The sequence below is a fragment of the Cynocephalus volans genome, chromosome 11 (assembly GCF_027409185.1).
Source record: "Cynocephalus volans isolate mCynVol1 chromosome 11, mCynVol1.pri, whole genome shotgun sequence".
NCBI classification, from domain to species: domain Eukaryota; kingdom Metazoa; phylum Chordata; class Mammalia; order Dermoptera; family Cynocephalidae; genus Cynocephalus; species Cynocephalus volans.
The window spans coordinates 57,456,888-57,481,004 of NC_084470.1; the positions used below are offsets into that span (position 1 = coordinate 57,456,888).

Below are 24,117 nucleotides of genomic sequence, written 5' to 3' on the forward strand. Positions count from 1 at the left end.
CCAGTGGCCAGTACTAAGCTAGCAATGGCTACCCACAGGGTGGTCTGTCAGTGGGGCTGGCACCAAAGCCCGTGCAGGTCCTTTACGGGCACGAAGCTGCGGTGAGCTGTGTGGCCATCAGCACTGAACTTGACATGGCCGTGTCTGGATCCGAGGTGTGTGTATGCATGTGCCCTGGGGAGGGTGAGTTTGCTGGTCATTTTCCCTGGAGCCCAGAGGCCCCTGCCCAGCACCCTAAGCTGCCTTCCTATAGGATGGAACTGTGATCATACATACTGTACGCCGTGGCCAGTTTGTGGCAGCACTACGGCCTCCAGGTGCCACACTGCCCGGACCTGTGTCCCACCTGGCACTGGGGTCTGAAGGCCAGATTGTGGTACAGAGCTCAGCGTGGGAACGTCCTGGGGCCCAGGTATGAGGAAGGGGTGCCCAGCAAAGACAGAGGGGCTGTTGGAATCCTATCCTTGCTGATTCTTCCTGCTTCCTCCAGGTCACCTACTCTTTGCACCTGTACTCAGTGAATGGGAGGTTGCGGGCTTCACTGCCCCTGGCAGAGCAGCCTACAGCCATGGCAGTAGCAGAGGATTTTGTTTTGCTGGGCACAGCCCAGTGCGCCCTGCACATCCTGCACCTGAACAAGTGAGCCCCATTATTTATGGGATCGTGGCCCCTCAAGGTGGTCGTCATTGGCAGAGGATAAAAAGGGGTGCCCCCTGTCGACCCACACACTATACACGTCTGTCTGTGGGTACATTCTTCAAGGTCTGTTACCTGTCCCCTCTTCTCTCCATGGGGAGATCTTGCCCTGGGTCTCTTAGCCACAACGTTGAGGGAGATCCCTTTATCTATCAGGGGTTCAATTTTGCTACCCTTAAAACGAGGACAGAGAGGGTATGTGGTATAATGAAGAGACATCCATCCGCTCGATGCAAAGACCCTTGTAGTTCTGAGTTAGTTCCTGTGTGTTCCCTGCCCCGCTGCAGACTGCTCCCGGCCGCCCCTCCGCTGCACATGAAGGTGCCCATCCGCAGTGTGGCCGTGACCAAAGAGCGCAGCCACGTGCTGGTGGGCCTGGAGGACGGCAAGCTTATAGTGGTGGGCGCGGGGCAGCCCTCTGAGGTGAGGATGGGGAGAGGGGGGCCTCGAACGGGGCGGGGAGTGGCGGCCCCGGCCGACCCCAACCCCACGCCTACTCCTCCTAGGTGCGCAGCAGCCAGTTCGCGCGGAAGCTGTGGCGGTCCTCCCGGCGCATCTCCCAGGTGTCCTCAGGAGAGACAGAGTATAACGCAGGAGAGACGCGCTGAGGCCCCTCCCGACCCGCTACTCAGGCTCCGCCCCCGGAGGGCTGCGCCCGACAGGCCCCGCCCAGGAGCAGGACTTTCCCTGGGGTGGGCGGGGCCCCACCCCGCCCCGCTCAGGGATTGGCGGGCGGTGTCACTCTAGGAAGTCCTGCCCCTCGCCGGCTGAGGGGCCGCCCTGAGATCCGGCGCTGACACTCGGCCTCTAAGGCCGCAGCAGCATTTTTTGCAGTTTGGAGCGGGGATCCCCTGCTTCCAAGCCGCCGGTCCCGGCGGAGGCCTTCATCCCCAAAGTCCGCCCCCGTTTTCCCATTCTCACCAATAAACCTGGCCTAGTTTTGTAACTGTTCCGTCTCCGAGCATGTGCGTACGTGACTCGGCCTGCTGTGGTGGCCGTCCCGGGGTCACTGTCTCTGGGTCCTCCCAGGCTTGCGTTCCCCTGGTCCGAGACCCCTTCGGGGCCACTCGCCCCCTCCACCCGGTCTCCGCTGACCTGGGGCCTCAGTTTCCGCAGCCGGGCTGCTCCTCTCCCTTGGGTCCCGCCAGCCGCCTCTCCCCAGCTCTTGGTTCCTCAGCTCCCTGAGTTCTTGGTCCGATCACATTCGCGCGCTCCCGTCACCCCGCGTTCCTGCGCCGGATGGGGGGTGAAACCGCCGGGTGGCCGCCCCCCCCCCCAGCTAGTCCCCGCCCCCTCATTGTGCTGCCTCTCTTCTCGGTCCGACCCCTTGTCCGGCCCGGTGCAGCAGGTAGTGTCTGGGGACGACCCGAACCTAGCCTCCACCTAGCCTCCCGAGGGACTCCACGCCGTCTTCCAGGCGGGCCCAAGGGTAGTCCCGCGGCCTCAGAGGCTCCAGTCCCGCCTAACTGAGCGATCCTGGCACCCGAGGAGGGGCGGCCACGCAGCTCTGGAGGGGTTGGTGGGCGGAGGGAACCGAGGCTTGCCTCTCCGTCCCCATCTCGAGACCCGCGATCCTGCGGGTGTTGTGCGTCCTAGTGCCGGCCTCTGAGTTGGATGAATGTGAAGTCAGGGTAGTGTGGGTGTGCATTGTGAGTGCGTATTTTGTGGGCCTGGAGACGGGTGGGGAGGTGGGAGAGGTTCCAATCCCGCAGCTCAGAGTGGGTGAGGTGGACACCAGGCCTGTCTGCCGCTGCGTGCTGGTCACAGGCCCACTCACCAACCAGGATCCTGGAAGGGCCCCTCATGTGATAAGTGACACAAACGTACACACCCCACACGTGGCAAGGGCCACCGCGGCCCACTTCTCAAACTCACTTGGCCACAGCACTGGATTACTGATTTAGCCACAGGCATGGGTACATGGTGTGGCACAAGACGGGTCTGGATATGGAGTGGTGGATATTGGGGAGTTCCCCCAGGTCTCTTCTACATTTCTTCTCCAGGCAAGATCCCTCCTCAGCCTAGACCTGGGGCATCTCTTCCCCAGACCTCAGGAAATGGGTCCCATGAGACTCAGCCCTGTAGGATCCAGATGGCTCCTGAGACCTGAGTGGCCCCATCCTTAAGGTTTCAGGCCCTCTCTGAATTTACAGATGAGACAGGGCTAACTAGGGGGCTCTGAGCCCACATGCCCTATGCCCTTGCTGAACCCACCAAAGTACTCTCCACCCAGCCTCTGACCAAGAGAGAGCTGGACATTGACCCTGGAGGAAGGAGTGGGAACACAGTCACTGTAGGAAGTCCTCCTGCTTTGAGGCTTTAGGATGCCAGGTTCCTGGGCTCATGCTGAAAAGTCTGGGGGTGAGCCTCCCACTGGCCAGTAAGTCTCTCCAGGCTGGTTCTGGCTGAGTTGGGGCCAGAGGACATCTCTCCCATCCCTGGACTCAGACCAGGGGTTTGACAACGTCTTTGAGATAGGGTTGTTTCCACTCTAACCCCTCCACTTTGGCCAGCTGGGGCCAGCCTGTCACTTCCACCCCATCTGACACAGGAGGAAACTGGTCCAGCCCTGGAGTGAATCATGATGGAATGATCCTATAGAGGGGGACAGACTATCCCAAGGGACTCCCAACATCAGGCCTGACAAGTTTTCCCATATCCCTGCACACAGTCCATTCTGGACTCAGAGAAGCAGCCTCCTGGCTCTCTTGCCTGGGTGCTGCCCACAACACTCCAACCTCTTCTCTGAGAAACACAGCCCCAGGGAGCACTACCCACTGACAAGAGCCATGCTTTACAACTCCAGCCACAGCAAAGGCACAGTCTATGTGGGTAAGTACCCCTTACTCCAGATCTTGGGCAATGGGCAGGATGGGAGGTACCCCAGGTGGGTAAGTCACACACAAGTTCAGTCACAGGCTCTGGAATCTCTGTCCCTTGTGCCCTGTCTGCACTAGGTTGGGGGGACAGCGGGTCTCCAGGCAGAAGAGAATGGCAGCTTTTACTTCCATTCCAGTTCAGCTTTTGCAAAAATTTACAAGACCTTCTGTGCAGAGGCACCCCTATAGAGACCAACATGAATTGATGTGCTCTAACAGTCCAGACTTGGTGGGGCAGACAGGACATAATTTAGTGCCATGGTAGACAGAAGAGGCACAAATGGAGCCAGAAAAGGGAGAGATTGAGGAAGGCTTCCCAGAGTAGGAGGTTCCTGCCTGTTTGTAAGATGGAGAAGGTAGAAAAGCAACAGCAGAAGTCTGGAAGCTTGGGAGAGCAGGGTATATCTGGGAAGGGTTAGGTGTCCAGAGTGGCACCTAGCAAAGGGAAGGTTGTAGGAGATGAGGATAGAAAAATGGGCCAGTCAACTCTTGATGCCATGGTTATGTGCTTTCTGCTCTACAGTAGGGATGTTGTTTTCAAACCTTTTTTGCAACAAGGTCTAGGTGAGGCTGTCCAGGGACCCTAGCCTTGGTTCCTTGACCCTGACCCTATCCATATTTTTCTCCACAGATTAGACATTGAGGGGACAGGACAGGGGCAGGGAAGGAGTATGGGTAGGGTCAGGAGGAGCCCTGACCCTCAATACCTCTTCCCTTTCCCCCCGAGTCTCCAGGGGCCTCAGGCAGCATCATCCTGGTCTACTGTGCCCTTCTGTCCACCGTGGTCCTGGGTCTGCTCGTCTATGTGGCTTTAAAGTGGTAGGTGGTCTGGGGACTGTCTTGTGGCACCACCCCCTCCCTGTCTGAACTCCCAGTCGGCTGTCTTCATGAAGCTGGGAGTAGGTTGGCAGGTCCCCCTGCTCCCCACAGCTCGTGCTCACATAAAGACAGCAGCTGGCCAAAGCTTGGACCGCAGAGCTGGGGGGGGCCTCAACAAGGACCAGATACATGAGGACTGCAGTGTCTTCCTCAACACTCCTGGTGGTCTGGAGTCCTGTGCCCCCAGGCAGGCTGAGCCTCTTTCCCCAGTCTATAGTCCTTTGGGCCTACCTAGTGCTGTTCCGCCACCCAGGCCTTATGTGGCCCTCATGTTTCCCATCCCAGGGCTGCATCCTGAGCTTGGCTGCCAACTTTATGTTCATCTCCCCCGGGCAGCAGCAGGAAGAAGTGGAGCGGCTCCTGGAGGTGTCAGACAACCCTGGCAAGGGTTGGCAGGGCCTGGCAGGCTGTCTAGGCTACCAGATTGAGGCTGTAGAGACCATGGCCCAGGGCTAAGTGCCAGCCTATACCCTGCTGAGGGACTGGGCCATCCAACAAGGCAGTGGAGCCATCCTCTAGGTGCCTGAGGATCCCCTGGCTGCCATGGCCCTAAAGATGGGGTCTGGGCCCTAGGCCCCCCATCTGAGGGCTACTCTGTGGTGTGAATGATGCCCCTATAGCCTGGCCTCCCAGCCTTCTCTGGTGCTCCCCACCACCCTCATCTCCTCATTCACCTTCCCCTTCATGGGCTTCCTGATATTGCTGGCCTCAGCATGCTCTGTTCTGGGGGGGGGAACAGAAGATCCAGCCACCATTTACTTCCCCTTGCCCTCCCTCCCCTCTCCTCCAGGACAGGGAGCAGGTTACAGAGCGGAGTTGGCAGTGAGGAGTGGTCCTGCCCTCCTGATTCCCACTTCACCTCCCCTTGTTTAGCCTGAGCAGTTCTTTCTACTTTTATATCCCATATTAAAGGCGACTTTGGACTTTTGTGCTGGCTCTATCTGGCTTCTTGGGCCTGTGAGACAGTTGGGTGGTTATGAGGCAGAGGCCCAAAAAAGGGCTGGGGGGTCCCTAGGAGGTGGAAGGGCCCTTTCCAAGCAGCATCTGGGATGGCAGGTAGTGCGCTCCTGTAGAAGATACATGGGCTTTGGAGGCACAGATGAGTTCACTGCATCTGCCATTTACTGGTTGTATCTTGTTGGGAAGCTATTTTACCTTGCTGAACTTCAGCTTCCTCAGCTGGAGAATAAAAACAGCACGTTTAGTAGGTACCCCCCCGCCCCCAGACTCCCATGTTGACACTGAGGGACCCTCCCTCGGTTTGAGACCATTTTCCTGACTTTTTTTTTTTGGCAGCTGGCTGATGTGGGGATCTAAACCCTTGACCTTGGTATTTATTACAAGGCAGCATTCTAACCAACTGAGCTAACTGACCAACCCCATTTTCCTGACTTATGTTGTGACTAGCATCAAGGGTAGGCTGGAGGCTTGCCCCTCCGGACAGGAGGCAAGAGGCAGGCTGGTCCTAGGCAGTCATTTACCAAGGAAGAAAAGGCCCTCCTTACAAGATTTGAACTTAGGACAGGGAGTTCTGAAAGTGCTTCCACAGCTGCTCATGTGTTTTCTACACAAGCCAAGGGCAGGCAGGTCATCCTACCCACCTGAGGGGCAGTTCAAGACAGGGCAGCTGCAGCCAAACCACCTGCACCCATGCATATACCCACCCTAAAGGTAGGTTGGTGATTGTGCCTTTTGAGGGGGTGTGCTACAGCAGACAGGCACCTAGTAAGGGACAATGGCTACCATCCTGGCATCCACCAGGATCAGAGGGATTCAGAAGCACATCCATCCAAACTCACTCAGGAGACATGGTCTAGTTGTGGTTCAGTGGGGCCCAAGGTAGATCCCATTCCTTTGCTTCACTGAGATACAACTGGGATTGGCTGCTCTGTAAGTACAACTCATCACAGACTGCTGCTACTGCTATTTCTCAGAAACAGTTTACCAGGGCTGCTTTAACACCCTGTAAATCCCTCAAAATAAGGAAGGACAGGAAGTTTACAGCCACCTTCATCCTGAGATGACCTTGGAGCAATAACCATGAAGGATTCGAAGAAAAAACAGGGAAGGCTAAGAGTAGCTTGCTGGAGACACACACTCCACTTTAGCAGGGAGTTGGCCACAGGGCTATTGAGAATTGGGTCACCAATGAGTGTAAAATCCTGTGTGGAGTGCCATGAACAGGCTTTGGATTAACTGGCACCCATTATCACCACCTAGGGGACTTGAGCTTGAAGGGGTGTGGGGAAGAGGAAGAGATTTTTGAAAAAAAAATAAATGAGAATTCCTCTTCAAAGATGTCTTACCTGAAACTAGTCAGCACCCTTTAATGGAAGGCTGCCTAAATTTCTTTGGAAAATCTGAAACCTGGAGCCTTGGGTCAAAACTATGAGTTGACTTGGATTCAAGTAGTAGTACATCTGTCTGTGCCCCTCCACTGCAAACCCACCCAGGAGAAACACTCCCTTTTAATGTGCTCAAGCACATTAACTAAAACATTCTTTGTAACAAACACAACTCAAAAGTGTTAATAGTGTTGAGCAAATCACAGTCCATGCATTTGATATAACGTGCTTTAGTTAAAACAGTTTTTAAGGCTGCAGTATCATGGGAAAACACTTTGAATATATTGTTAAATAGCGTGTCTAATGATTATGACTGGATTTTTCTCTTTTAACAATACCTTTAATAGTAGGATATTAGAAGAGTTACTGAACCTCTCTGAGCCGTAGTTTCTTCACCAACAGTGACAATTCCTATACCTCAGAGTTGTGAAGATTAAATGAGCACAACCTTAGCTCTGAGTGCTCGGCACAGTGCTTAGCAGGCAGTGAGTGCACCAACTGCTGCCCACCCCACCCAAGATCTGGCAGGCCACAGCCTGGCCTCACCTCTTCCCCAAGGGCACTGCTGCAGTGAAGAAAAATCCCTGGTGAGGAACAGATAGGACCAGCCTCTTTGCCAAGATTGGCCCCAATACGGCCTGAAGCCCTTGGCCCTCCTCACTGCCCAAACAACAGATCCATCAAGGGTGGGGAGGAGCCCTCCACTGAGCCATGTATCCTCCAAGACATGTCTACTCATATCACAACATGTGCACTGTACCCCTTTATAGGGGTCCTCTTCTGTCCTCTCTCTAGTGTCCAAGCCCAGTGTGACGGGGCTGGGTGGGAGGTCAGTCAGGGAACCCAAACATCAAATGAGCATTTCCAGTGTGCTCAGAGAAATCAAGTCTCTAGAGGAAGGAGGTTCAATGCCTCTCTCCAGGCAGAAGGTATCAGGGGGAAGATACATTTGCCTTTCTCTTGACTGGCCTAGCAACCAAAGTGAAGAAGCCCAGCGCCAATGAGGGCTTAGGACACACGTCCTTTGCTTTGCAATGAATGTACAAATTGACCCAACCCCTGAGCACAGCCACAAGATCCCAAGCCCATGTCGAATGTCTGCCTCAATCACAGTGTGACCTGTGGGGAACAAGGCTTGGAATAAAATCCAATCACAGGGATTAATCCTGGACTTAACACACCTTTGGCCACTATCTCTCCTTTCTCTTTACTATACATGCTTAACTTTTAGTAAACACACGTGCCAAGTTCTTTAACTGATTTTATTTTTTACATAAAAAGTTCAGTAAAAATTGGATAAAGTAAAGTGATTTTAAGCAGTAAATCAATCTTATCAACATAGCACAAGGCTGGCCAAAACCACAAGGCAGCCTGCTCTGGAATATTTACATGATAACAGATTAAACCTTGCAGGGGAACTTAAACCATCCTTACAAAGTCTTCTTGTGATCCTAGCACATAGAGGCTAAAGGCAAAACAAAAACCAAACAAAAACCAAGAAAAACAAATTATTTTCAATATATTCACATATACATTAAAATATAATACAGATCGTCAGGGTAAGGGGTCATGGGTGGGGATGCGCATGGGTCTGTGCGCTGACAGCACCACCAAGGAGGAGACCCAGGTTTGAGATTAGGGTCAGGTTTGGCCAGGGTCTTCCCTAGGCCCTTGCCTCTGATGGCCTCAAACCACACCCCAACAGCTTTCAACTTGGGATCACTTGTAGATGAAGCTCATTTTTGTGACTTTCAGTTGACACCTGCAGGTTTGAATTCCCCAGGGTGATGTGTCATTAGTAGCACAGCCCTTACTGTGGGGTGGGGCAGAGAGGCCCACAGGTTTCTTCTCCCCAGAGTCTGTCCTACCTGATCACCTGTCCTCCCACCCTGGCCCAATAAGTCACTCTAATTCAGTGTCCTCTTTGGGTTTGTAAATAGCCCCAAACTTCTGCATGTACTTCTTAATGTACTCCTTGGTTTTGTGTTTCACATTCTCATTGCACTCCAGATCCTCAGGGTTCTTACAGTACTTCAGTTCCTTATTCATAACGCCATGAGTAAGCTGTCCAGGGCAAAGGAAGAGAGACCACAGCAACGAATCAGAGTGGAAATGATTTGAGAGGGAGAGTGAGGGTGGCAACCCAGCCTGCTGCTTCACGGACCTTCTCACCAAGACTGGGAGGTTAATAAGGGGATAGTTTGGGGCAAGTTGGTGATGAGATAACCTGAAAGGAGACACTCAGCTCTGAAAGTTTCTTAGAGAACTACTGCCCTCAAGTAAGGTGCACCCTCTCCCCTAAAACCTTCCCTCCCTGTTCCTGGGTCCCTAGACTGGGCATCTGGTGAGGAAAACTGCACTTTCTACAATGAAAGGAGCCTTCTTAGAAGGTAAACAGTTTGCCCAGAACATTGACAGACCAAAAGCAGTACCTTTCGAGCCAAGTGTTTGAAGTCTTCAGTTGTAGTAATTCTTCCCACTTTGCAGTCAGGTTTCCGATAAGGGTTCAGGCATTGGACAATGAACTGGGACATCTACAGGCAGAGGAAAGAGAACGTATGCTCAACAGAGCAGAGAGGGCAAGGTGTTGTACTGAGGAAATAATTAGAAAACATAGCAAGTAGAGTCAGTCCTTCTCATTTCCTCCCTTAGGTTGGCTGGTTTGAACAATGGAATTCTATTAAGCCAGTGAGAAAAGAAAAGGATCCTGGTTCAGTTCTGAGAGGGAAAGAGCTCCTTTGGATGGTCTGAGCAACCCTCACTTATAGCAATAGTTGGAGGGACCCAGCAGCAGGATTTCACTGCTGAGTCTCACAACAACCCCAGGTTTTACCCAACAAATTTTGTGTCCTCGGCATAAAGAGGCTGTAGCTAGGTTTTCTGGCCACTGGAAGCTGGGCAGATCAGGTATTCCAGAGCTACTGGGAGGCTTAGCAACCCCTGGAAGAGCAGGCATTTTGTGTTGAAGGTTACTTAGATTCTGTAAGTGTCATACATCTTTTGATTTTATACCACTGCCACTTGAAGCAGATGGAAGCATGGTATGACAGCGAGTGAAGGAAGATCAAGGACAGGGCCCTTTTCATTCCACCACTTCCAATGTCCTCCCTGGGCTATCTCTGTAGGATCTATCCTAGCCAGTGGCTCTCAAAAGAGACCCCAGGCACAGGGCCTCTGGAAGTACTTGCGGTGCTAAGATCACAGGAGAAAAAGGGAACAAAGAGGCCAATGATAGCCACTTTATCAGAAAGCACCATGAACAGGGTCTACCCATCCCTAAATCTCAGCAAGCCTTTGGGTGTTCAAAGAACAAGGCTAGATTACAAGGTAGGCACTAAATAAACAGCTGTTGGATGGCTGAGCTGAAACACCAATACTTTCACACAGGAATAGTGAGAAACTAAGTTGTATCCCTGGATAAGTCTTTCACTCAGTTTTTCTGTGGTCTCCTGGTTTCCATACTCTCCCTCTTCAATCCATCCCCCAAATATAGTAAGGGATTTCATTATGCTCTGCTTAAAATCTTGCAATGGTTCCCTGTAACCCACAGACACAGGCTCTATATGAAAAAGTACAGTACCATCCAGCCTAATTTCCAACACCCCTCACATACCCTGTGCTATAGCCACTGGGACTACTTACAACTCCCTGGAAGGGGCGATGCTCTCTCTTGCCTCTGTACAGTCTGCTGCCTGAAGTTACATCCCCTCCTGATCCATCTGGCCAATTCCTACCTCTGATTCAAGAGCCCTTCCTGACACCCTGAATAGTGGCCTCCAGCCCTAGCATGACATACTCCTCGCACAGCTGCCATTACTTACTTACAGGTCTGTTTCCTCCACTATGCTATGAGCCCCTCCCACGAATGAAGACTGGAGTTTAGAATCTAGATGTCATAAGGCAGCTGAGAAGTTTAGTGTCCTGATGGCTGGAAACACACACTTCCAGTAGCATAAAGAGGAGCTGCTGCTTCTAATCCCTTGAGGATCAGGCAGCACCCGAATGACATATTACAGAAAGAGAACTGGACTTTGAGCCAGAAGACCTGTGTTCAAGTCTGCGTACAGCTTGACTTCTCTGAACCTTAAGAGTTCCTTCACCTGTATAAATGACAATCCTACTGTGGGAATGAAATGAGATAATGGATAAGAAAGTTGTAAACGGTGATACCAATCATCATGTAACAATTACACAGTCAAATCACAGAAGCAAGGGAATACCCGAAGACAAGGCAGCCTAATACTACATATAGCTTTCCTTGGCCATAGATGCTACAGCAGGTCCACAGTGAAACAGGTAAATGTGGTCTGCAGAGGGGCTCCTGTCAAGCCAAGAAAAAATGGTTGAGGAGTTCTTGTTGGGAAAAGCAGCACTTCAGCAACACATACAAAGTAAACCTTATGTTCTTGCCTATCTTGGGGCAAGGGAGATGTTTGTTGTAGATACTAAGGACAAGAAAGGGAAGGGCTCAGGTTTAAGCCTGAAGAGCTTAGTGCCCACAGCTACCAAACCTTACCTCTTTTCTGAATACTTCTTTGCTTTTCTTAGCCAGCTCACTAGAGGTGTCTGCTTCTGCTGTCTTGGGCTTTTTGGAGGTCTAGAAATGGAAGAGAAAACACAACAGTGCTGGCATGAGAAGTCAGTTTAGTGATGACCTACTGTCCCAGAACCCTTTTTCTCTCCCTTAGTTGGTATACCTGACTCAAAATTAGGATCCATTTAGAAGCCTTGTCTCAGAGGCATGGCCTGGAGTCAACTTGGCTGTTGTGTTTCAAATCCTGTCATCCGGTTCTGGCCTCCTTCTTAAAAACGAAGTTCTAATCCTCTACCCTAAGTCAAAGCTGCATATCCTTGATGTAGCTATACATTTCCAGTTGTTTCAGAGTCATTCTGAGGAACATGCTGCATGACTTGGATCACTCATGTCCCTGTTCTGTTTTAGTTCCCCATACTCTCAAGCGAAGCCTAGGTTCAACAAGCTCAACCTCTCCCGGCTCTGACATTCTAAGATTCTAGGTCAATGACAAAATACTCTGTTCTGAAGACCCTTGGATACTTATCACCTTTCTTCCAAAGGTGGAGTTGGCAAGACTGCAGAAGACAGTCTCAGCATGTAGGAAAGGCTCCTTGAGAGGTTAGTACCTCCAGTTCAGGAATGGGAAGACTAAGGAGGTATCAAGGTATTAGTGGGGAGGAGGCGAGGGTCATCCAAGCCAGTGAACAGATGAGTGGATGCTAAGATGCAAAAGATACTCTGTCCCAAGCTGGCAAGATGATGACAAACCCAGGAACTCTTCCTTCCAGCACTGCTAGAGGGGAGGCTGCCAAGTTCCTGCTAACCAGGCACTGCCAAGAGGTGATGGGCTGACAGCCCTGGCATTCAGAGCACCTGCCATGCAGGCCATCTCCTCACACCTTTGCCCACCACTAGCCATCAGGCCTCTTTCCAGTAAATACTCTTCAATGGAAAATAATAATTATGACCATTCCCCTATGAATACAAGTTACTTCAGATGGATCTAGAAGATGCAGCTGGTGTTGGAAGTCCTTCATTCTTTTCCTAGGGGCTTACAGAAATTTTTCTACTCGCCTACCCATCCCCCAGTTCTATTTCCTCCATTTCCATAAACAGTATGAAAGCTCTGATGCTGAAGCAGCTGTTCAATTCCCTCTGTTCTGGACTGGCTCCAGAGAAAGGTGGCGCTACCAATCAGCTTTCTCTGATTTATTATAAAAGCTTTACATATTTTCCATTTTTCTTCTTCCTGTGGCTATGGGACTGCAGGGTGAGTGGGTGGAGAGCGTAGAAAGAACATACAGACCCAACTCTGTTTTCAGAACACAAAACAAAAAAACAAGTAATTCTATTTTCAAATGTTTTGCTTTGGGATTTTGTGATTATTTTTTTCCAGTTATAGAGCATAAGGGTGTGCTCCACAATAAGACCTCAGGTAGCAAGGGATCATGAATTATCTGAATAAGTAAAAAAAAAACTTGAACACATCTCCAGCATTTTTTGTTTTGTTTTGTTTTGTTTTTGGTGGCTGGTCCATACAAATCCAGCTGTTCTCTTATAGATCTCAGTAGTGAGTAGCAACAGCAATGAGTATAGAAAGCCCCTTCAGGTATGACAACCATTTCAAGGATCCTGGTCCAAGGAAAGAGGGCAGGCTCTCAGTGAAGGTACTGTATAAACATGAATGTCCTGCTTCCCTCTGAATAGGGTAAGTGTTCAGAAAGCTAAATAAACCCAATGCATATGTAATGTTTTTCTAATTTAACCTCCTATTCGGCAAGTTTGGGAGGGTTTTGAAAACACAGTTATAGAGCAATCCACTATACACAGTTATATATACAGTCCACTGAGCTCTATCTAGGAGCTCTCTAGGTCCTTTTGAGTGCTGTGCAATTGGGATTGAGAAAAAACATGTTCAAATGAAGGGTGCACAGAATTAATGCACAGAAATTATGAACCAAAATGAAGTACTCTTGGGAGTACTGAAATTTGTGTACCCATTTCTCTTGGTCTGTGGTCTACAAATGGCATGGGAAATAATTTCATAAACTAGCTAATGCTTACTCAAGCCCAATGCCAAGCAAAGGAGCCAGACTGAGAGCCCAAGATAGCACTTGTTACTGACATGAAAAACTCTGGGACCCTCCCCTCCCCTCAAAAAGTTCCATTTAAAAGCACAGCATTTCTAACAATACATAAACTTCTAAAAGCAAGTGTTATTAATCTCTTCAAATGCCCACTGCCAATTAAGAATCCTTTAGCACCAGAGAAGTCATCAGACTGGACCAAGGGTCTCCAAAATATAACAAGCTACTTCATGAGGTAGGGAACACCTACCTGTGCAATAAGTGGACTCACTGAGATTCGAGGAAACCACCAGAGAGTAGCGGGGAGGGCTCAGATACATAAAAAACAGTGTTCCCAGGTCCTCAGAAATAAAGTTTGCCTTTTCTCTATTTTGGCTTATATGAGGCATCAATCAATGGAAGATTTTGGTGGGAACCTTTGCAAGCAGTGGCCAGATGACAGCACACAATGATATGAGCAGGCAAAGGGCCTGGCACAAGACCATAGCTTACTACCTTTAGAAGTAAGGAAACCCAGTTGTCAGCCTTCATCTGTGGCACATTTGGATTTCCAGGAAATCTGATCTGAAAATGACAAGGGAGGCCTAAATACCTTCACATTACCCACGGTGAGGCGTGAGTCCTTCTGGATTATGTTGGCAACAGTCTGAAGTTTATTGGATGGCTCTGTATAACACAACAACTACAAACTCCAACCTTTATCATACATACAAACATGATCATGTCACACAGCCCATGTGCCTTGGAACCAAATGCTGTGGCCTGAGTTACAGAAATGGGTCTTGACTGAGGAAGACCAGCTAATGCTTCTCTCCCCCTGAATTTAATTAAATACTCTTTGGAACATGATAGGTAAAACATTATTCAATGAGGAACTATACCTTCGGGGGCAGCATAAATCCAGAAGCAAAAGGAGAAGCTGAGCCATCAAAACACTATACACATATACACGGCGCCCCCATATAAAACACAATACACACGATTCAATCTATACATCAATTGAAAGATTAAGAAAGAAGGATCCTTGAAAATAATAAAAACTCAGGGCTGGCCCATGGTTCACTTGGGATAGTGTGCTGCTGATAGCACCAAGGCCACGGGTTCAGATCCCTATATACGGATGGCCTGTTAGCTCACTTGGGAGAGCATGGTGCTGACAACACCAAGTCAAGGGTTAAGATCCCCTTACCAGTCATCTTTTTTTAAAAAAAGGAAAATAATAAAAACTCAGTATATTTTGTTTTGGAGCTGCTACCACCTTTGGTAGCAAAAATAGCAAAATTTGTTTCTTTGGTAATTCTAGACAAAGGTATTCAGCTGTACCTTAATTTTTCAAGAAAAAAAAAAGGGCAGGGAGTGGTGGACAGTGGAAGGACAGGAACAAAAAGATCTCTAAGGCACTTTCTAGCAAAAGTCTGACTGGATTAAACATAGGCTCCAGGTTCCCCACTCAGAGGGAAGCAGAGTTCAAAGAAGACCTGGAATTAAGATCCTTAGAACATCACTAGGAACAAGCAGGCCTCCTAATCTGTGCATGCGGCCTCAAGTACATAGTGCAGTCCTGGGGGTTTCTCTCTGACCCCTCTGCTAATGACCAGGCTGTGCTAATTGGGCAACTTAACTATCTGCTCTGCAGAGATCTGGGTTCTGGTTTTTGACAGTCCCCCTCTCAAATGTGATTTCCTAGTTTCTTCTCCATTACTGGTAAGTGATTTTATATGGAATCATTCTGCAAACTGCCCCAACTCTAAACATGGAATCATCAGTTAAAAAAACTCTTGGTCCCTGATCCCACTCTCTGCAACTACCTCAACCCAACAAATATTCTACAACTATTTTAACATAACATAGTTAGAGGACACCTATAACAATTTCTGACTGAATGTTAATTAAAAGCCAGGATGCAGCAGTCAGTAAATAAACTGCTGTGTCTCATTCAGGAATGCCTCAGGTCTGAGGTTCTCAAAGAGAAGATTGACTTTATCCTCACCACATAATGAATAATGGAAGAGAGTACAAGATGACCAAGAGGAGGAAACAACACTGGAGGAAAACAGAGAAGGAAAGCTCTCAAATCATCAAGTTGTGACTACCACCCAGCACCCTTCGAAGAACTCTTGCCCATTACATGCCTTTCCTATGTCATTCCATACACCTCTGTGTTTCCAACAAGCACCAATTTACTGATGACTCAAACCTAGATTTGAATGCCTATCAACCATTGCTATCCTGAATCCTGTAAAGAGCTCATATTCCACACTGAACTTATCTCCACATCTCTTCCTGCCCACAGGCATCGTTCTCCTGTCCACTGAGATGCTAGCTAGATAAATGCAACTGTAAAATGGTTAGGAAGGTTAGACGCAAATAAGTGCCTAGTCTTGAAAGAGATCCAAAGACTGACACCTTGAGTTCCGGTCAAGATGGCAGAATAGACGGTTCCCAGAGTCACTCTCTCCCACAAATCAACCAATTTACAACTATAAAAATAACATCAGCCAAGCTTGGGCTGCTGGAGCTCAAGGAAAGAGGAGGAAAGACCTACAGAGTTCATGAACATGGGAGAAACCACGATGAGATAAAGAAAAAACTGCTCTGAGTGTTTCAGGCCACAGCCGCTTAACACTTGAGCTGATGAGCGCGTGGAGCAGGACCCGGCAAAAGCCGCAGCTGTGCCCTCCAGATGGAGTTACTTGGATGCGGCAGGGGAGAAGAGGACCTTGGTGGCCCCCAGGACAGCAAGATCACTAATAGGGTTCCCGTGGACCCACGCAGGAGTGAGGAGCCAGAACAGCTGAAAAAGGGGAGCCATTCAGAGGCCAGTGAGTCAACACAAGGGACCAGCTCAGGGCCCATCCCATGGGAAGTGTTTGGAGCATGGGTGGTGGGGGAGACGGGCCCACCAGGAGAACACTGGGACACAGCACGGACAGCGGATCCACCCCCCCCAATCAGTGCAGGTCCACTCAGAGGAGACTGGTCGGGAATGCAGAATTGCATGGGGTGCAGTTTGGTGAAAAAACTGAGGCCCAGATCAGAGTTTCTACACAACCCAGGTGCACCCAGTCTCTGGAGAGCCGGAAGTACCTATAAGGTTAACCATTAAACCCTGAGCTGCACAAAAAGCCTTCCCTAGGGAAACAGCAGCAAAGCACCAATTTAGCTCAACCACACAGCTCAAGTACCGGTTCCCACAGGAAGTTCCCCCATGTTAGAAGTAAGCAAAGGACAAAAAATTAGTTCTGGCCCAGGCACACCATCAGTGCCTTGGGGCCCACCAGGGGACATGAGGTCTGCAGCTGAGGACAGGACCCCTGCCCACAACCACTCACACTGCCAGCACATCGGGGTCTGCCTGGGGGCCAGGGGCATGAATCAGGGGACCGGATACCCTCCCACAACCAGGCACCATGCCAGCACCTCGGGGCCCACCCAGGGACCTGAGGCATGGAGTCAAGGACCAGAACCCCCTCCCACATCCGGGCACCATGCCAGTACCTTGGGGCCTGCCCAGGTACCCGAGGCATGAGCTAGGGACTAGACCCCCCCGTCCCACAACCAGGCACACTGCACTAGCACCTCAGGGCCTGCCCAGGGACATAAAGCATGGAGAAGGGGAATGGACCCCCCTCCTACAATCAGGCATACTGCCCCAGTTCCTCGGGACCCACCTGGGGACCTGAGGCATGGATCTGGGGACCAGACACTCTCCACAACTAGGCACACTGCCAGCACCAAGGAGCATGCCAAAAACATCACCTCCATGTGGGTGGCCCATTACAGCCACCACAATATCCATGGCTGCCGCGAAAGTGCCTAGACGCTACAACCACCATGCAGATGGTCCACCAGCCACTGGAATGCACTGACACTAGGAGAGTCACAAACAGAGATAAAGAAAAGAAGAGGATGTCTCTCTCCACAAAGCCCATTTCAGAGTGACAGAAGAAGCATCTGCTTTATGATAATATTGGGGGATCTGATCACACCTCTCAGCATTGGACAGATCATCTACGCAACAAATCAACAAAGAAACTACTGTTCTTTCAGAAGGAGAGAAGAGAAGAAATGTAGGGTAAATAGAGGGGGGAGGAGGGAGTAAGAGATTGAGCAAGGGACATAAAGAATAATTACGATTTGTACCAATATATATGCTAGTAATATTGATTTGATCAACATATCTCAATGTTGAACCCCCAAAATATGTATAATCAATTTTGATTCAATAAAAAACAAATAAATAAATAATAAATTTTTTTCAAAAAAAACCAAAAAACAAAGACTGACACCTCAAACCTTTGACTTGTACTTCAGGGCAAGGTTGATTGGAAGATCAAAGCTCATTAGTTTTTTGATCTACTGTACCCAGACCAAAGGGTTAATAAAAGAGAACAGATGACTTTGGTTTGGATTTTTTCATTAGAAATACAAGAAAAGGTAAAGATAAAAAGACAAAGATGAAAACTTGAGAAGCTAAGATATAGGGTGAATGTCCAGGTAGTTTTTTTTGCAGAAAGCACATAGTTAAGGAGTTCTTCCCTTAGATACCTATCTCTAAAAAATGTCTCCACTTGGCTGGTTGTCTCAGTTGGTTAGAGCATGGTGCTTGATAACACCAAGGTCCAGGGTTCAATCCCTGTACCAGCCAGCTGCCAAAAACAAAACAAAAAAAAAAAACTTCTCCCACAGAATCTTCACACATCATTGGAAGAAATATACAATGGTGCAGCTACTTTGGAAAACAGTTCAACAGTTTCTTAAAAAGTTAAACGTAAATTTATCCTATGATTCAGCAACTCTACACCTAGGTTATTTATCCAAGAGAAATAAAAACATATGTCCAAACAAAGACTTGCACAGAAATGTTCATGTAGCATTATTCATAACAGCCACTGTGCAAACAACCCAAATGTCCATCAACTGGTGAATGGATAAACAAAATGTGATACAGTTACACAATGGGCTATATTCAGCCATAAAAAGGAATTAAATCCTGATACATGCTACAACAATGATGAACCTTGAATACATTATGCTAGATAAAAAAAGCCAGTCACTAAAAACCAAAGACCATGTATTGTACGATTTTCACTGATATAGAAAGGTCCACAAAAAGCAAATCTATCAAGAAAGGAGGTATCTTAGTGGTTGGGTTGGGGCTGGGGATTAACTGTAAATGGGTATGAGAGAACTTTACTGAGAGGATAAAAATGTTCTATAACCAGATTATGGTAATGGTTACATAATTAGGCAAATTTATTAGAAGTCATTGAATTGTAAACCTAAAACAGGGCTGGCTGGTTAGCTCAGTTGGTTAAACTGTGGTGTTATAAGACCAAGGTCAAGGGTTTGGATCCCTGTACCGGTTAGCTGCCAGAAACAAACAAATAAATAATAATAAAATAAAACTAAAACAATTAGATTTTATGGTAGATATATTATACCTCAATAAGGTTGCTGTTGCTGTCACTGTTTTTTTGTTATTGTTTTTTAAAGCCCTGACATAGACTTGTGCTTCTGGCCATGACAGATTGACTGTTAATGGACCGGCCTCAGTGTTAACAACTAGAAAACCAGAAAAAAATACATGAAACAACAGTTTTCTTACACTGGACATTAGGCAACACTGAATTATGATCCTGAGACAAGGGGGAAAACTGAGATTAGTCCTATGGTTACCTTGGCTTCCTCCTAGAAGCATTTACAGACTCTGTTACAGACAGAAAACCCAAGCATAGCATGGCAGTCTCAGTGAGCCAAGGAGACAGAGGGTGTCTGAGATGAGCTATAAGCTAACAAATCCCAGGACTTTATACAAGTCTGGGAGATGAGTGAGCTTTGATCAGCTAGAGTGAAGACACTTCCTTGTTAAACTGGGGCATTCAATGAAGATCCAAGAAAGGCCACACCTTAGGAGTTACCCTACAGGAAAAAACTACTGTGGACCCCCAACCTAATGAAGATAAAAAACAAGTCTCTAAAGAAAGCTACAAGTAATTTGACTGTCTCTCAGATCAAAGCCCAACACACTCTAAAAGGAAAACAACAAAACCCTGGACTGCAACAACATAACAGTCATAATGTCCAGTGTTGAAATGAAAATTACTGAACACATGAAGCAAGAAAATGTTAACTTGATAAATACAAGAAAAAACACTTAGTAGAAACAGGCCCAGAAATAAAATTGAGCCTGGCAAGGAAAAAAAAATTGAGGTTGGAAATAGCAGACAACTGTAAAACAGCTATTATAAATGTTCAAGGATATAAAGAAAAACATGAACACAGTGAAGAAATTAAAACTATCTTAAAATTTGAGAGCTGAAAACTATACTTGAAATAAAACAATAAATCACTGATGAGCTCAGTTGATTAGATACAGCAGAAGGTAAGTTTCAGTTGATTAGATACAGCAGAAGGTAAGATCAGCAAACTTTGAAGAGAGAACAGAAACTGTGTAAGCTGAAGCACAGAGAGAAAAGAGCTGGAAAAATTTTTGACACTTAGTGGCTTGTGAGACAATATCAAGTGATCTAACAATATGTATGTAATTGGAGTCCCAGAAAAAGGGACAATGACACAAAAAGATACATTTTTAAAAAAAATGGCTAAATTATTTCCAGATTTGATGAAAACTACCAATTCGTGCATCTAAAAAGTACAAAGAGCTACAAGCAGATTAAACACAAAGAAAATAAAACCAAGTTACAATCAAATTGCTAAAAAACCAATAAAAGACAAAATTAAGATATACAGGGGAACAAAGATAAGAATTATAATTTTATTAGAAACAATTATAAGAAAATAATGGAATAACATCTTTTAAGTGTCGAAAGAGAGGAAAAAGTATCAACTTAGAATTCTATATCCAGTGAAAATATCCTTCAAGATAAAAGTAAGAGTCTGGCAGTTTCTTACAAAAGTAAACCACATGATTTAGAAATCATACACCTCAGTATTTACGCAAATGAACTGAAAACTTATATCCACACAAAAACCAGCACATTAATGTTTTAATAGCTTTATTCATAATTGCCAAAACTTAGAAAACAAAAGAGATGTCCTTCAGCAGGTGAATGTATAAACTGTGGTACACTAAGACAACGGAATTATTTATTACTCAGCGCTAAAATGAAATGAACTATAACACCATGAGAAGATATATTGCTAAATGAATGAAGCCAATCCAAAAAAGCTACATACTGTATGATTCTAACTATGTGACACTGTGGAAAAGGTAAGAGGTGAAGAGGGAGGGCAGGGTGAACAGGGGGAGCAGAGAGGATATTTAGGGCAGTGAAACTGTTCAGTATGTTATTATAATGGTGGATATACGTCATTATGCATTTGTCAAAACCCATAGATGTATGGCACCAAGAGTGAATCCTAATGTAAATTACAGACTTTGGTTGATAATGATGTGTCAATGTAGGTTCATCCAATTGTAACAAACGTACCACCATGGTGCTGAAAGCTGACAGTGCAGGAGGCTGTGCATGCCCAGTGGCAGGGCGTATATGGGAACTCTGTACTCTCTGCTCAATTTTGCGCTGCCAAAATAGAACTAAAATTCCTCTAAACTTAAAATCTATTTTGAAAAAGGGATAAGATAAATATCTTTTTCAGACAAAAAACTGAGAGAATTCATAACCAAAAATCTGAAATACTTAGTATTTAATATTTGTAAATATTAAAGGAAATTCTTTAGGCTAAAGGAAAATGATTCTAGATGGAAACTGAAATCTACAGGAATGAATAAAGAGTGCTGGAAAAGGTAAATATGTGGATAAATATAAGACTTTGCTGCAAGTTTCAAAAATTTCTTTAACAATTAGCAGAATGTTTAATGCAAAAAATAGTAATATAGATATTCTGGGGTTCGTTACATATGAAAAAGTAAATAAAATGTATGGCAACAAAAGCACAATGGACAGGAGGGGACAAAATATAAAGTAGGTTCTGAGAATTATAGAAAAAGTAAATTATACTGTAAGTAATTACAGAAAAATGGTATATTATATAACGGCAGACTGTAATAAGTGTGCATACTGTAAACCTCAGAAAAGTAGTTCTCAAGGGCCGAGCCCGTGGCGCACTTGGTAGAGTGCTGCGCTGGGAGCGCGGCGACCCTCCTGCCGTGGGTTCGGATCCTATATAGGACTGACCGGTGCACTCACTGGCTGAGTGCCGGTCACGAAAAAACGACAAAAAAAAAAAAAGAAAGAAAAGTAGTTCTCAAATTTTTAGGTCTCAATATCCCTTTACACTTTTAAAATATTGAAGAATCCAAAGAGGATTCTCTCCACCCCTCCCACCCAGCTGGCCAGTACAGGGATCGAGCCCTGGACCTTGCTTGGTTTTATCAGTGCCACACTCTAAGCAACTGAGTTAACCAGCCAGCCCTTCCAAAGAGCTTTTATTTATATGGATTATATCTATCAAGATTTTTCATATTAGAAATTAAATTCAAACTGAGGAAAAAAATACTATTTATTTATTTTAAAATTACTTTAATATGTTAATATTGGTAATATAATTTTTTTGTATGAAAAGTAACTACTTTCCAAAACGAAAGAAATTTAGTAAGAATGGAACTGTTTTACATTTTGGAAATTTCTTTAATGTCATGTTAACAGAAGACAACTGGAGTCTCATTTCCTTCTGCATTTGATAATGTCATGTACCCTCTGGAAAATCCCAATATATACTTGTAAATGAATGAGAGTTGACAAAGGCATATAATATTTTAGTATTATTATGAAAACAGTTTTGACCTTATGGCTCCCTTGAAAGGGCCTTAGAACCCCTAGAGATCCCCACACCAAACTCTGAGAACCACTTACTTAAAAAGCAGCCACTAAAAAATAAGTAAAACAAAGAGTAAATAATATAAGCCAATAGAAAAGAAAAAAACAGAATACTTAAAAAAAGGGCTGGCCAGTTAGCTCAGTTGGTTAGAGCACAGCCTTATAACCCCAAGGTCACGGGTTCTCAGACCCCCATACCGGCCAGCCACCAAAACAAAACAAACAAAAAAAGAATACTTGAAAAAAAAAAAATCTAAATTAATCCAAAAGAAAGCAGGAAAAGAAAAAGAACAAAAAACAGATGGGGCCTGTAGATATAAACCTTGAGACATAAGGACTGGTAATCAATGGGCTGGTCACCTGCTTTCTTTCCTTATAGATTCATTCAACAAATATTTTATTAAGTACCTCGATGTCTCTGAATGACAGATAAGCTATATAGACTTCCCTCTTTTGCTCTTGGTAGGTACAGAACCTTCAGACAAAATCTATAAGCCTCCTTCAATATTTACTTGTGAAAAAGTTTCACATATCGTTTATTCTTCTATGAGATTTTGAAAAATCTCTGAAGAATGGCTCTTGTAAGAACCCAAATGCCCCAAGGGATCACACCAAGGAATGTAAGAACCCAAATGCCCCTAGGGATCACACCCTGATCCTTCTCGGCCACACCCACCCCAAGCCCCATGCGGTATGCTAAGTAGGGATTGTATTTTAAGCCAATCAGCCTTCCCTTAAAACCCTATATATATATATATGTGTGTGTGCTGCCTAATAAACGAGCTCTCTCCGGTGGATCATCAACTGGTGTCAACTCGTCCTTTCAGCTCTCAAACATGACCAAAAGTGCCCTTCAGTAACAGAAACATTCATAAAGTCAGGAGGTTCCCCTCATCACTGCCAAAAGAGTTCCCCACACAAAGGTGTAGTCTTCTGCTGCGGGTGCTCATGAGCTCTCTCCCAGCTCCCACGGGTCCAAAGCTCTTGAACGGATTTCACAAATACTCTCCTTCCACCTTCTATGATAACTGACCAAAACAATGCCCAAATCTTGCTCACCAGTCATACTCAACTCAAATATAATCAAAATCATACTAGTGTACTTCAAAAAGTTCATGGAAAGATTCATATTACCTTTTAATTCTATTTTACCATGAATTTTTTTTTTTTTTTTTTAAAGATGACCGGTAAGGGGATCTTAACCCTTGACTTTGGTGGTGTCAGCACCATGCTCTCCCGAGTGAGCCACAGGCCGGTCCCTACCATGAGCTTTTTGAAGTATCTTCATATTTTACAAACCATTACTATTCAACAGAAATATATGAGAAGGGCCAGCCCGTGGCTCACTTGGGAGATTGTGGTGCTGATAACACCAAGGCCACGGGTTCAGATCCCTATACAGGGATGGCCAGTTAGCTCACTTGAGAGAGCATGGTGCTGATAACACCAAGTCAAGGGTTAAGATCCCCTTACCGGTCATCTTTTTAGATTAGATAGATAGATTAGATTAGATAAGATAGATTAGATAGATATAGATTAGATAGATAGATAGATAAATAAATAGATAGATAAATAAATAGGTAGATAAAATAAAAAGAAAAAAGAAAATTTTAAAAAAGAAATGTATTAGGATACTTTAAAAACAAAACAGTAGGGCCGACCCCGTGGTGCACTTGGGAGAGTGCAGCACTGGGAGCACAGCAGTGCTCCCGCCACGGGTTCGGATCCTATATAAGGATAGCCGGTGCGCTCACTGGCTGAGCGCCGTATGGCCGGTCACAAAAAGACAAAAATAAATAAATAAATAAATAATAAAAAATAAAAAATAAAAACAAAACAGTAACTTGTTTTTTCCTTAGTGTGATGCTCTAGCAGAGGGTGGGTAGCTGGGGTTACCTCCTTTGGTGAGGT

The 24,117-nt window shown here is 46.2% G+C and overlaps 2 protein-coding genes and 1 pseudogene across 4 annotated transcripts in view; 2 read left to right on the forward strand and 1 right to left on the reverse strand.

Annotated features, from left to right (window-relative positions):
- NBEAL2 (neurobeachin like 2) overlaps nt 1-1,323 on the forward strand; it is a 28,540-nt gene extending 27,217 nt beyond the window's left edge. For both annotated transcript variants that reach the window (XM_063113984.1, XM_063113986.1), the window contains 5 exons: nt 39-155; nt 254-412; nt 491-639; nt 984-1,119; nt 1,203-1,323. In XM_063113984.1, coding sequence (XP_062970054.1) covers nt 39-155; nt 254-412; nt 491-639; nt 984-1,119; nt 1,203-1,304 — 663 coding nt within the window. In that variant the 3' untranslated portion in view covers nt 1,305-1,323. The remainder of the gene's footprint in view (nt 1-38; nt 156-253; nt 413-490; nt 640-983; nt 1,120-1,202) is intronic.
- A 2,162-nt stretch (nt 1,324-3,485) lies between these two features.
- Nucleotides 3,486-5,059, forward strand: LOC134390327 (death domain-containing membrane protein NRADD-like; annotated as a pseudogene).
- Nucleotides 5,060-8,084: 3,025 nt separating this feature from the next.
- Nucleotides 8,085-24,117, reverse strand: part of SETD2 (SET domain containing 2, histone lysine methyltransferase) — a 79,186-nt gene continuing 63,153 nt past the window's right edge. For both annotated transcript variants that reach the window (XM_063113877.1, XM_063113878.1), the window contains 3 exons: nt 11,316-11,396; nt 9,232-9,333; nt 8,085-8,863 (listed from right to left, as the gene is read on the reverse strand). In XM_063113877.1, coding sequence (XP_062969947.1) covers nt 8,702-8,863; nt 9,232-9,333; nt 11,316-11,396 — 345 coding nt within the window. In that variant the 3' untranslated portion in view covers nt 8,085-8,701. The remainder of the gene's footprint in view (nt 8,864-9,231; nt 9,334-11,315; nt 11,397-24,117) is intronic.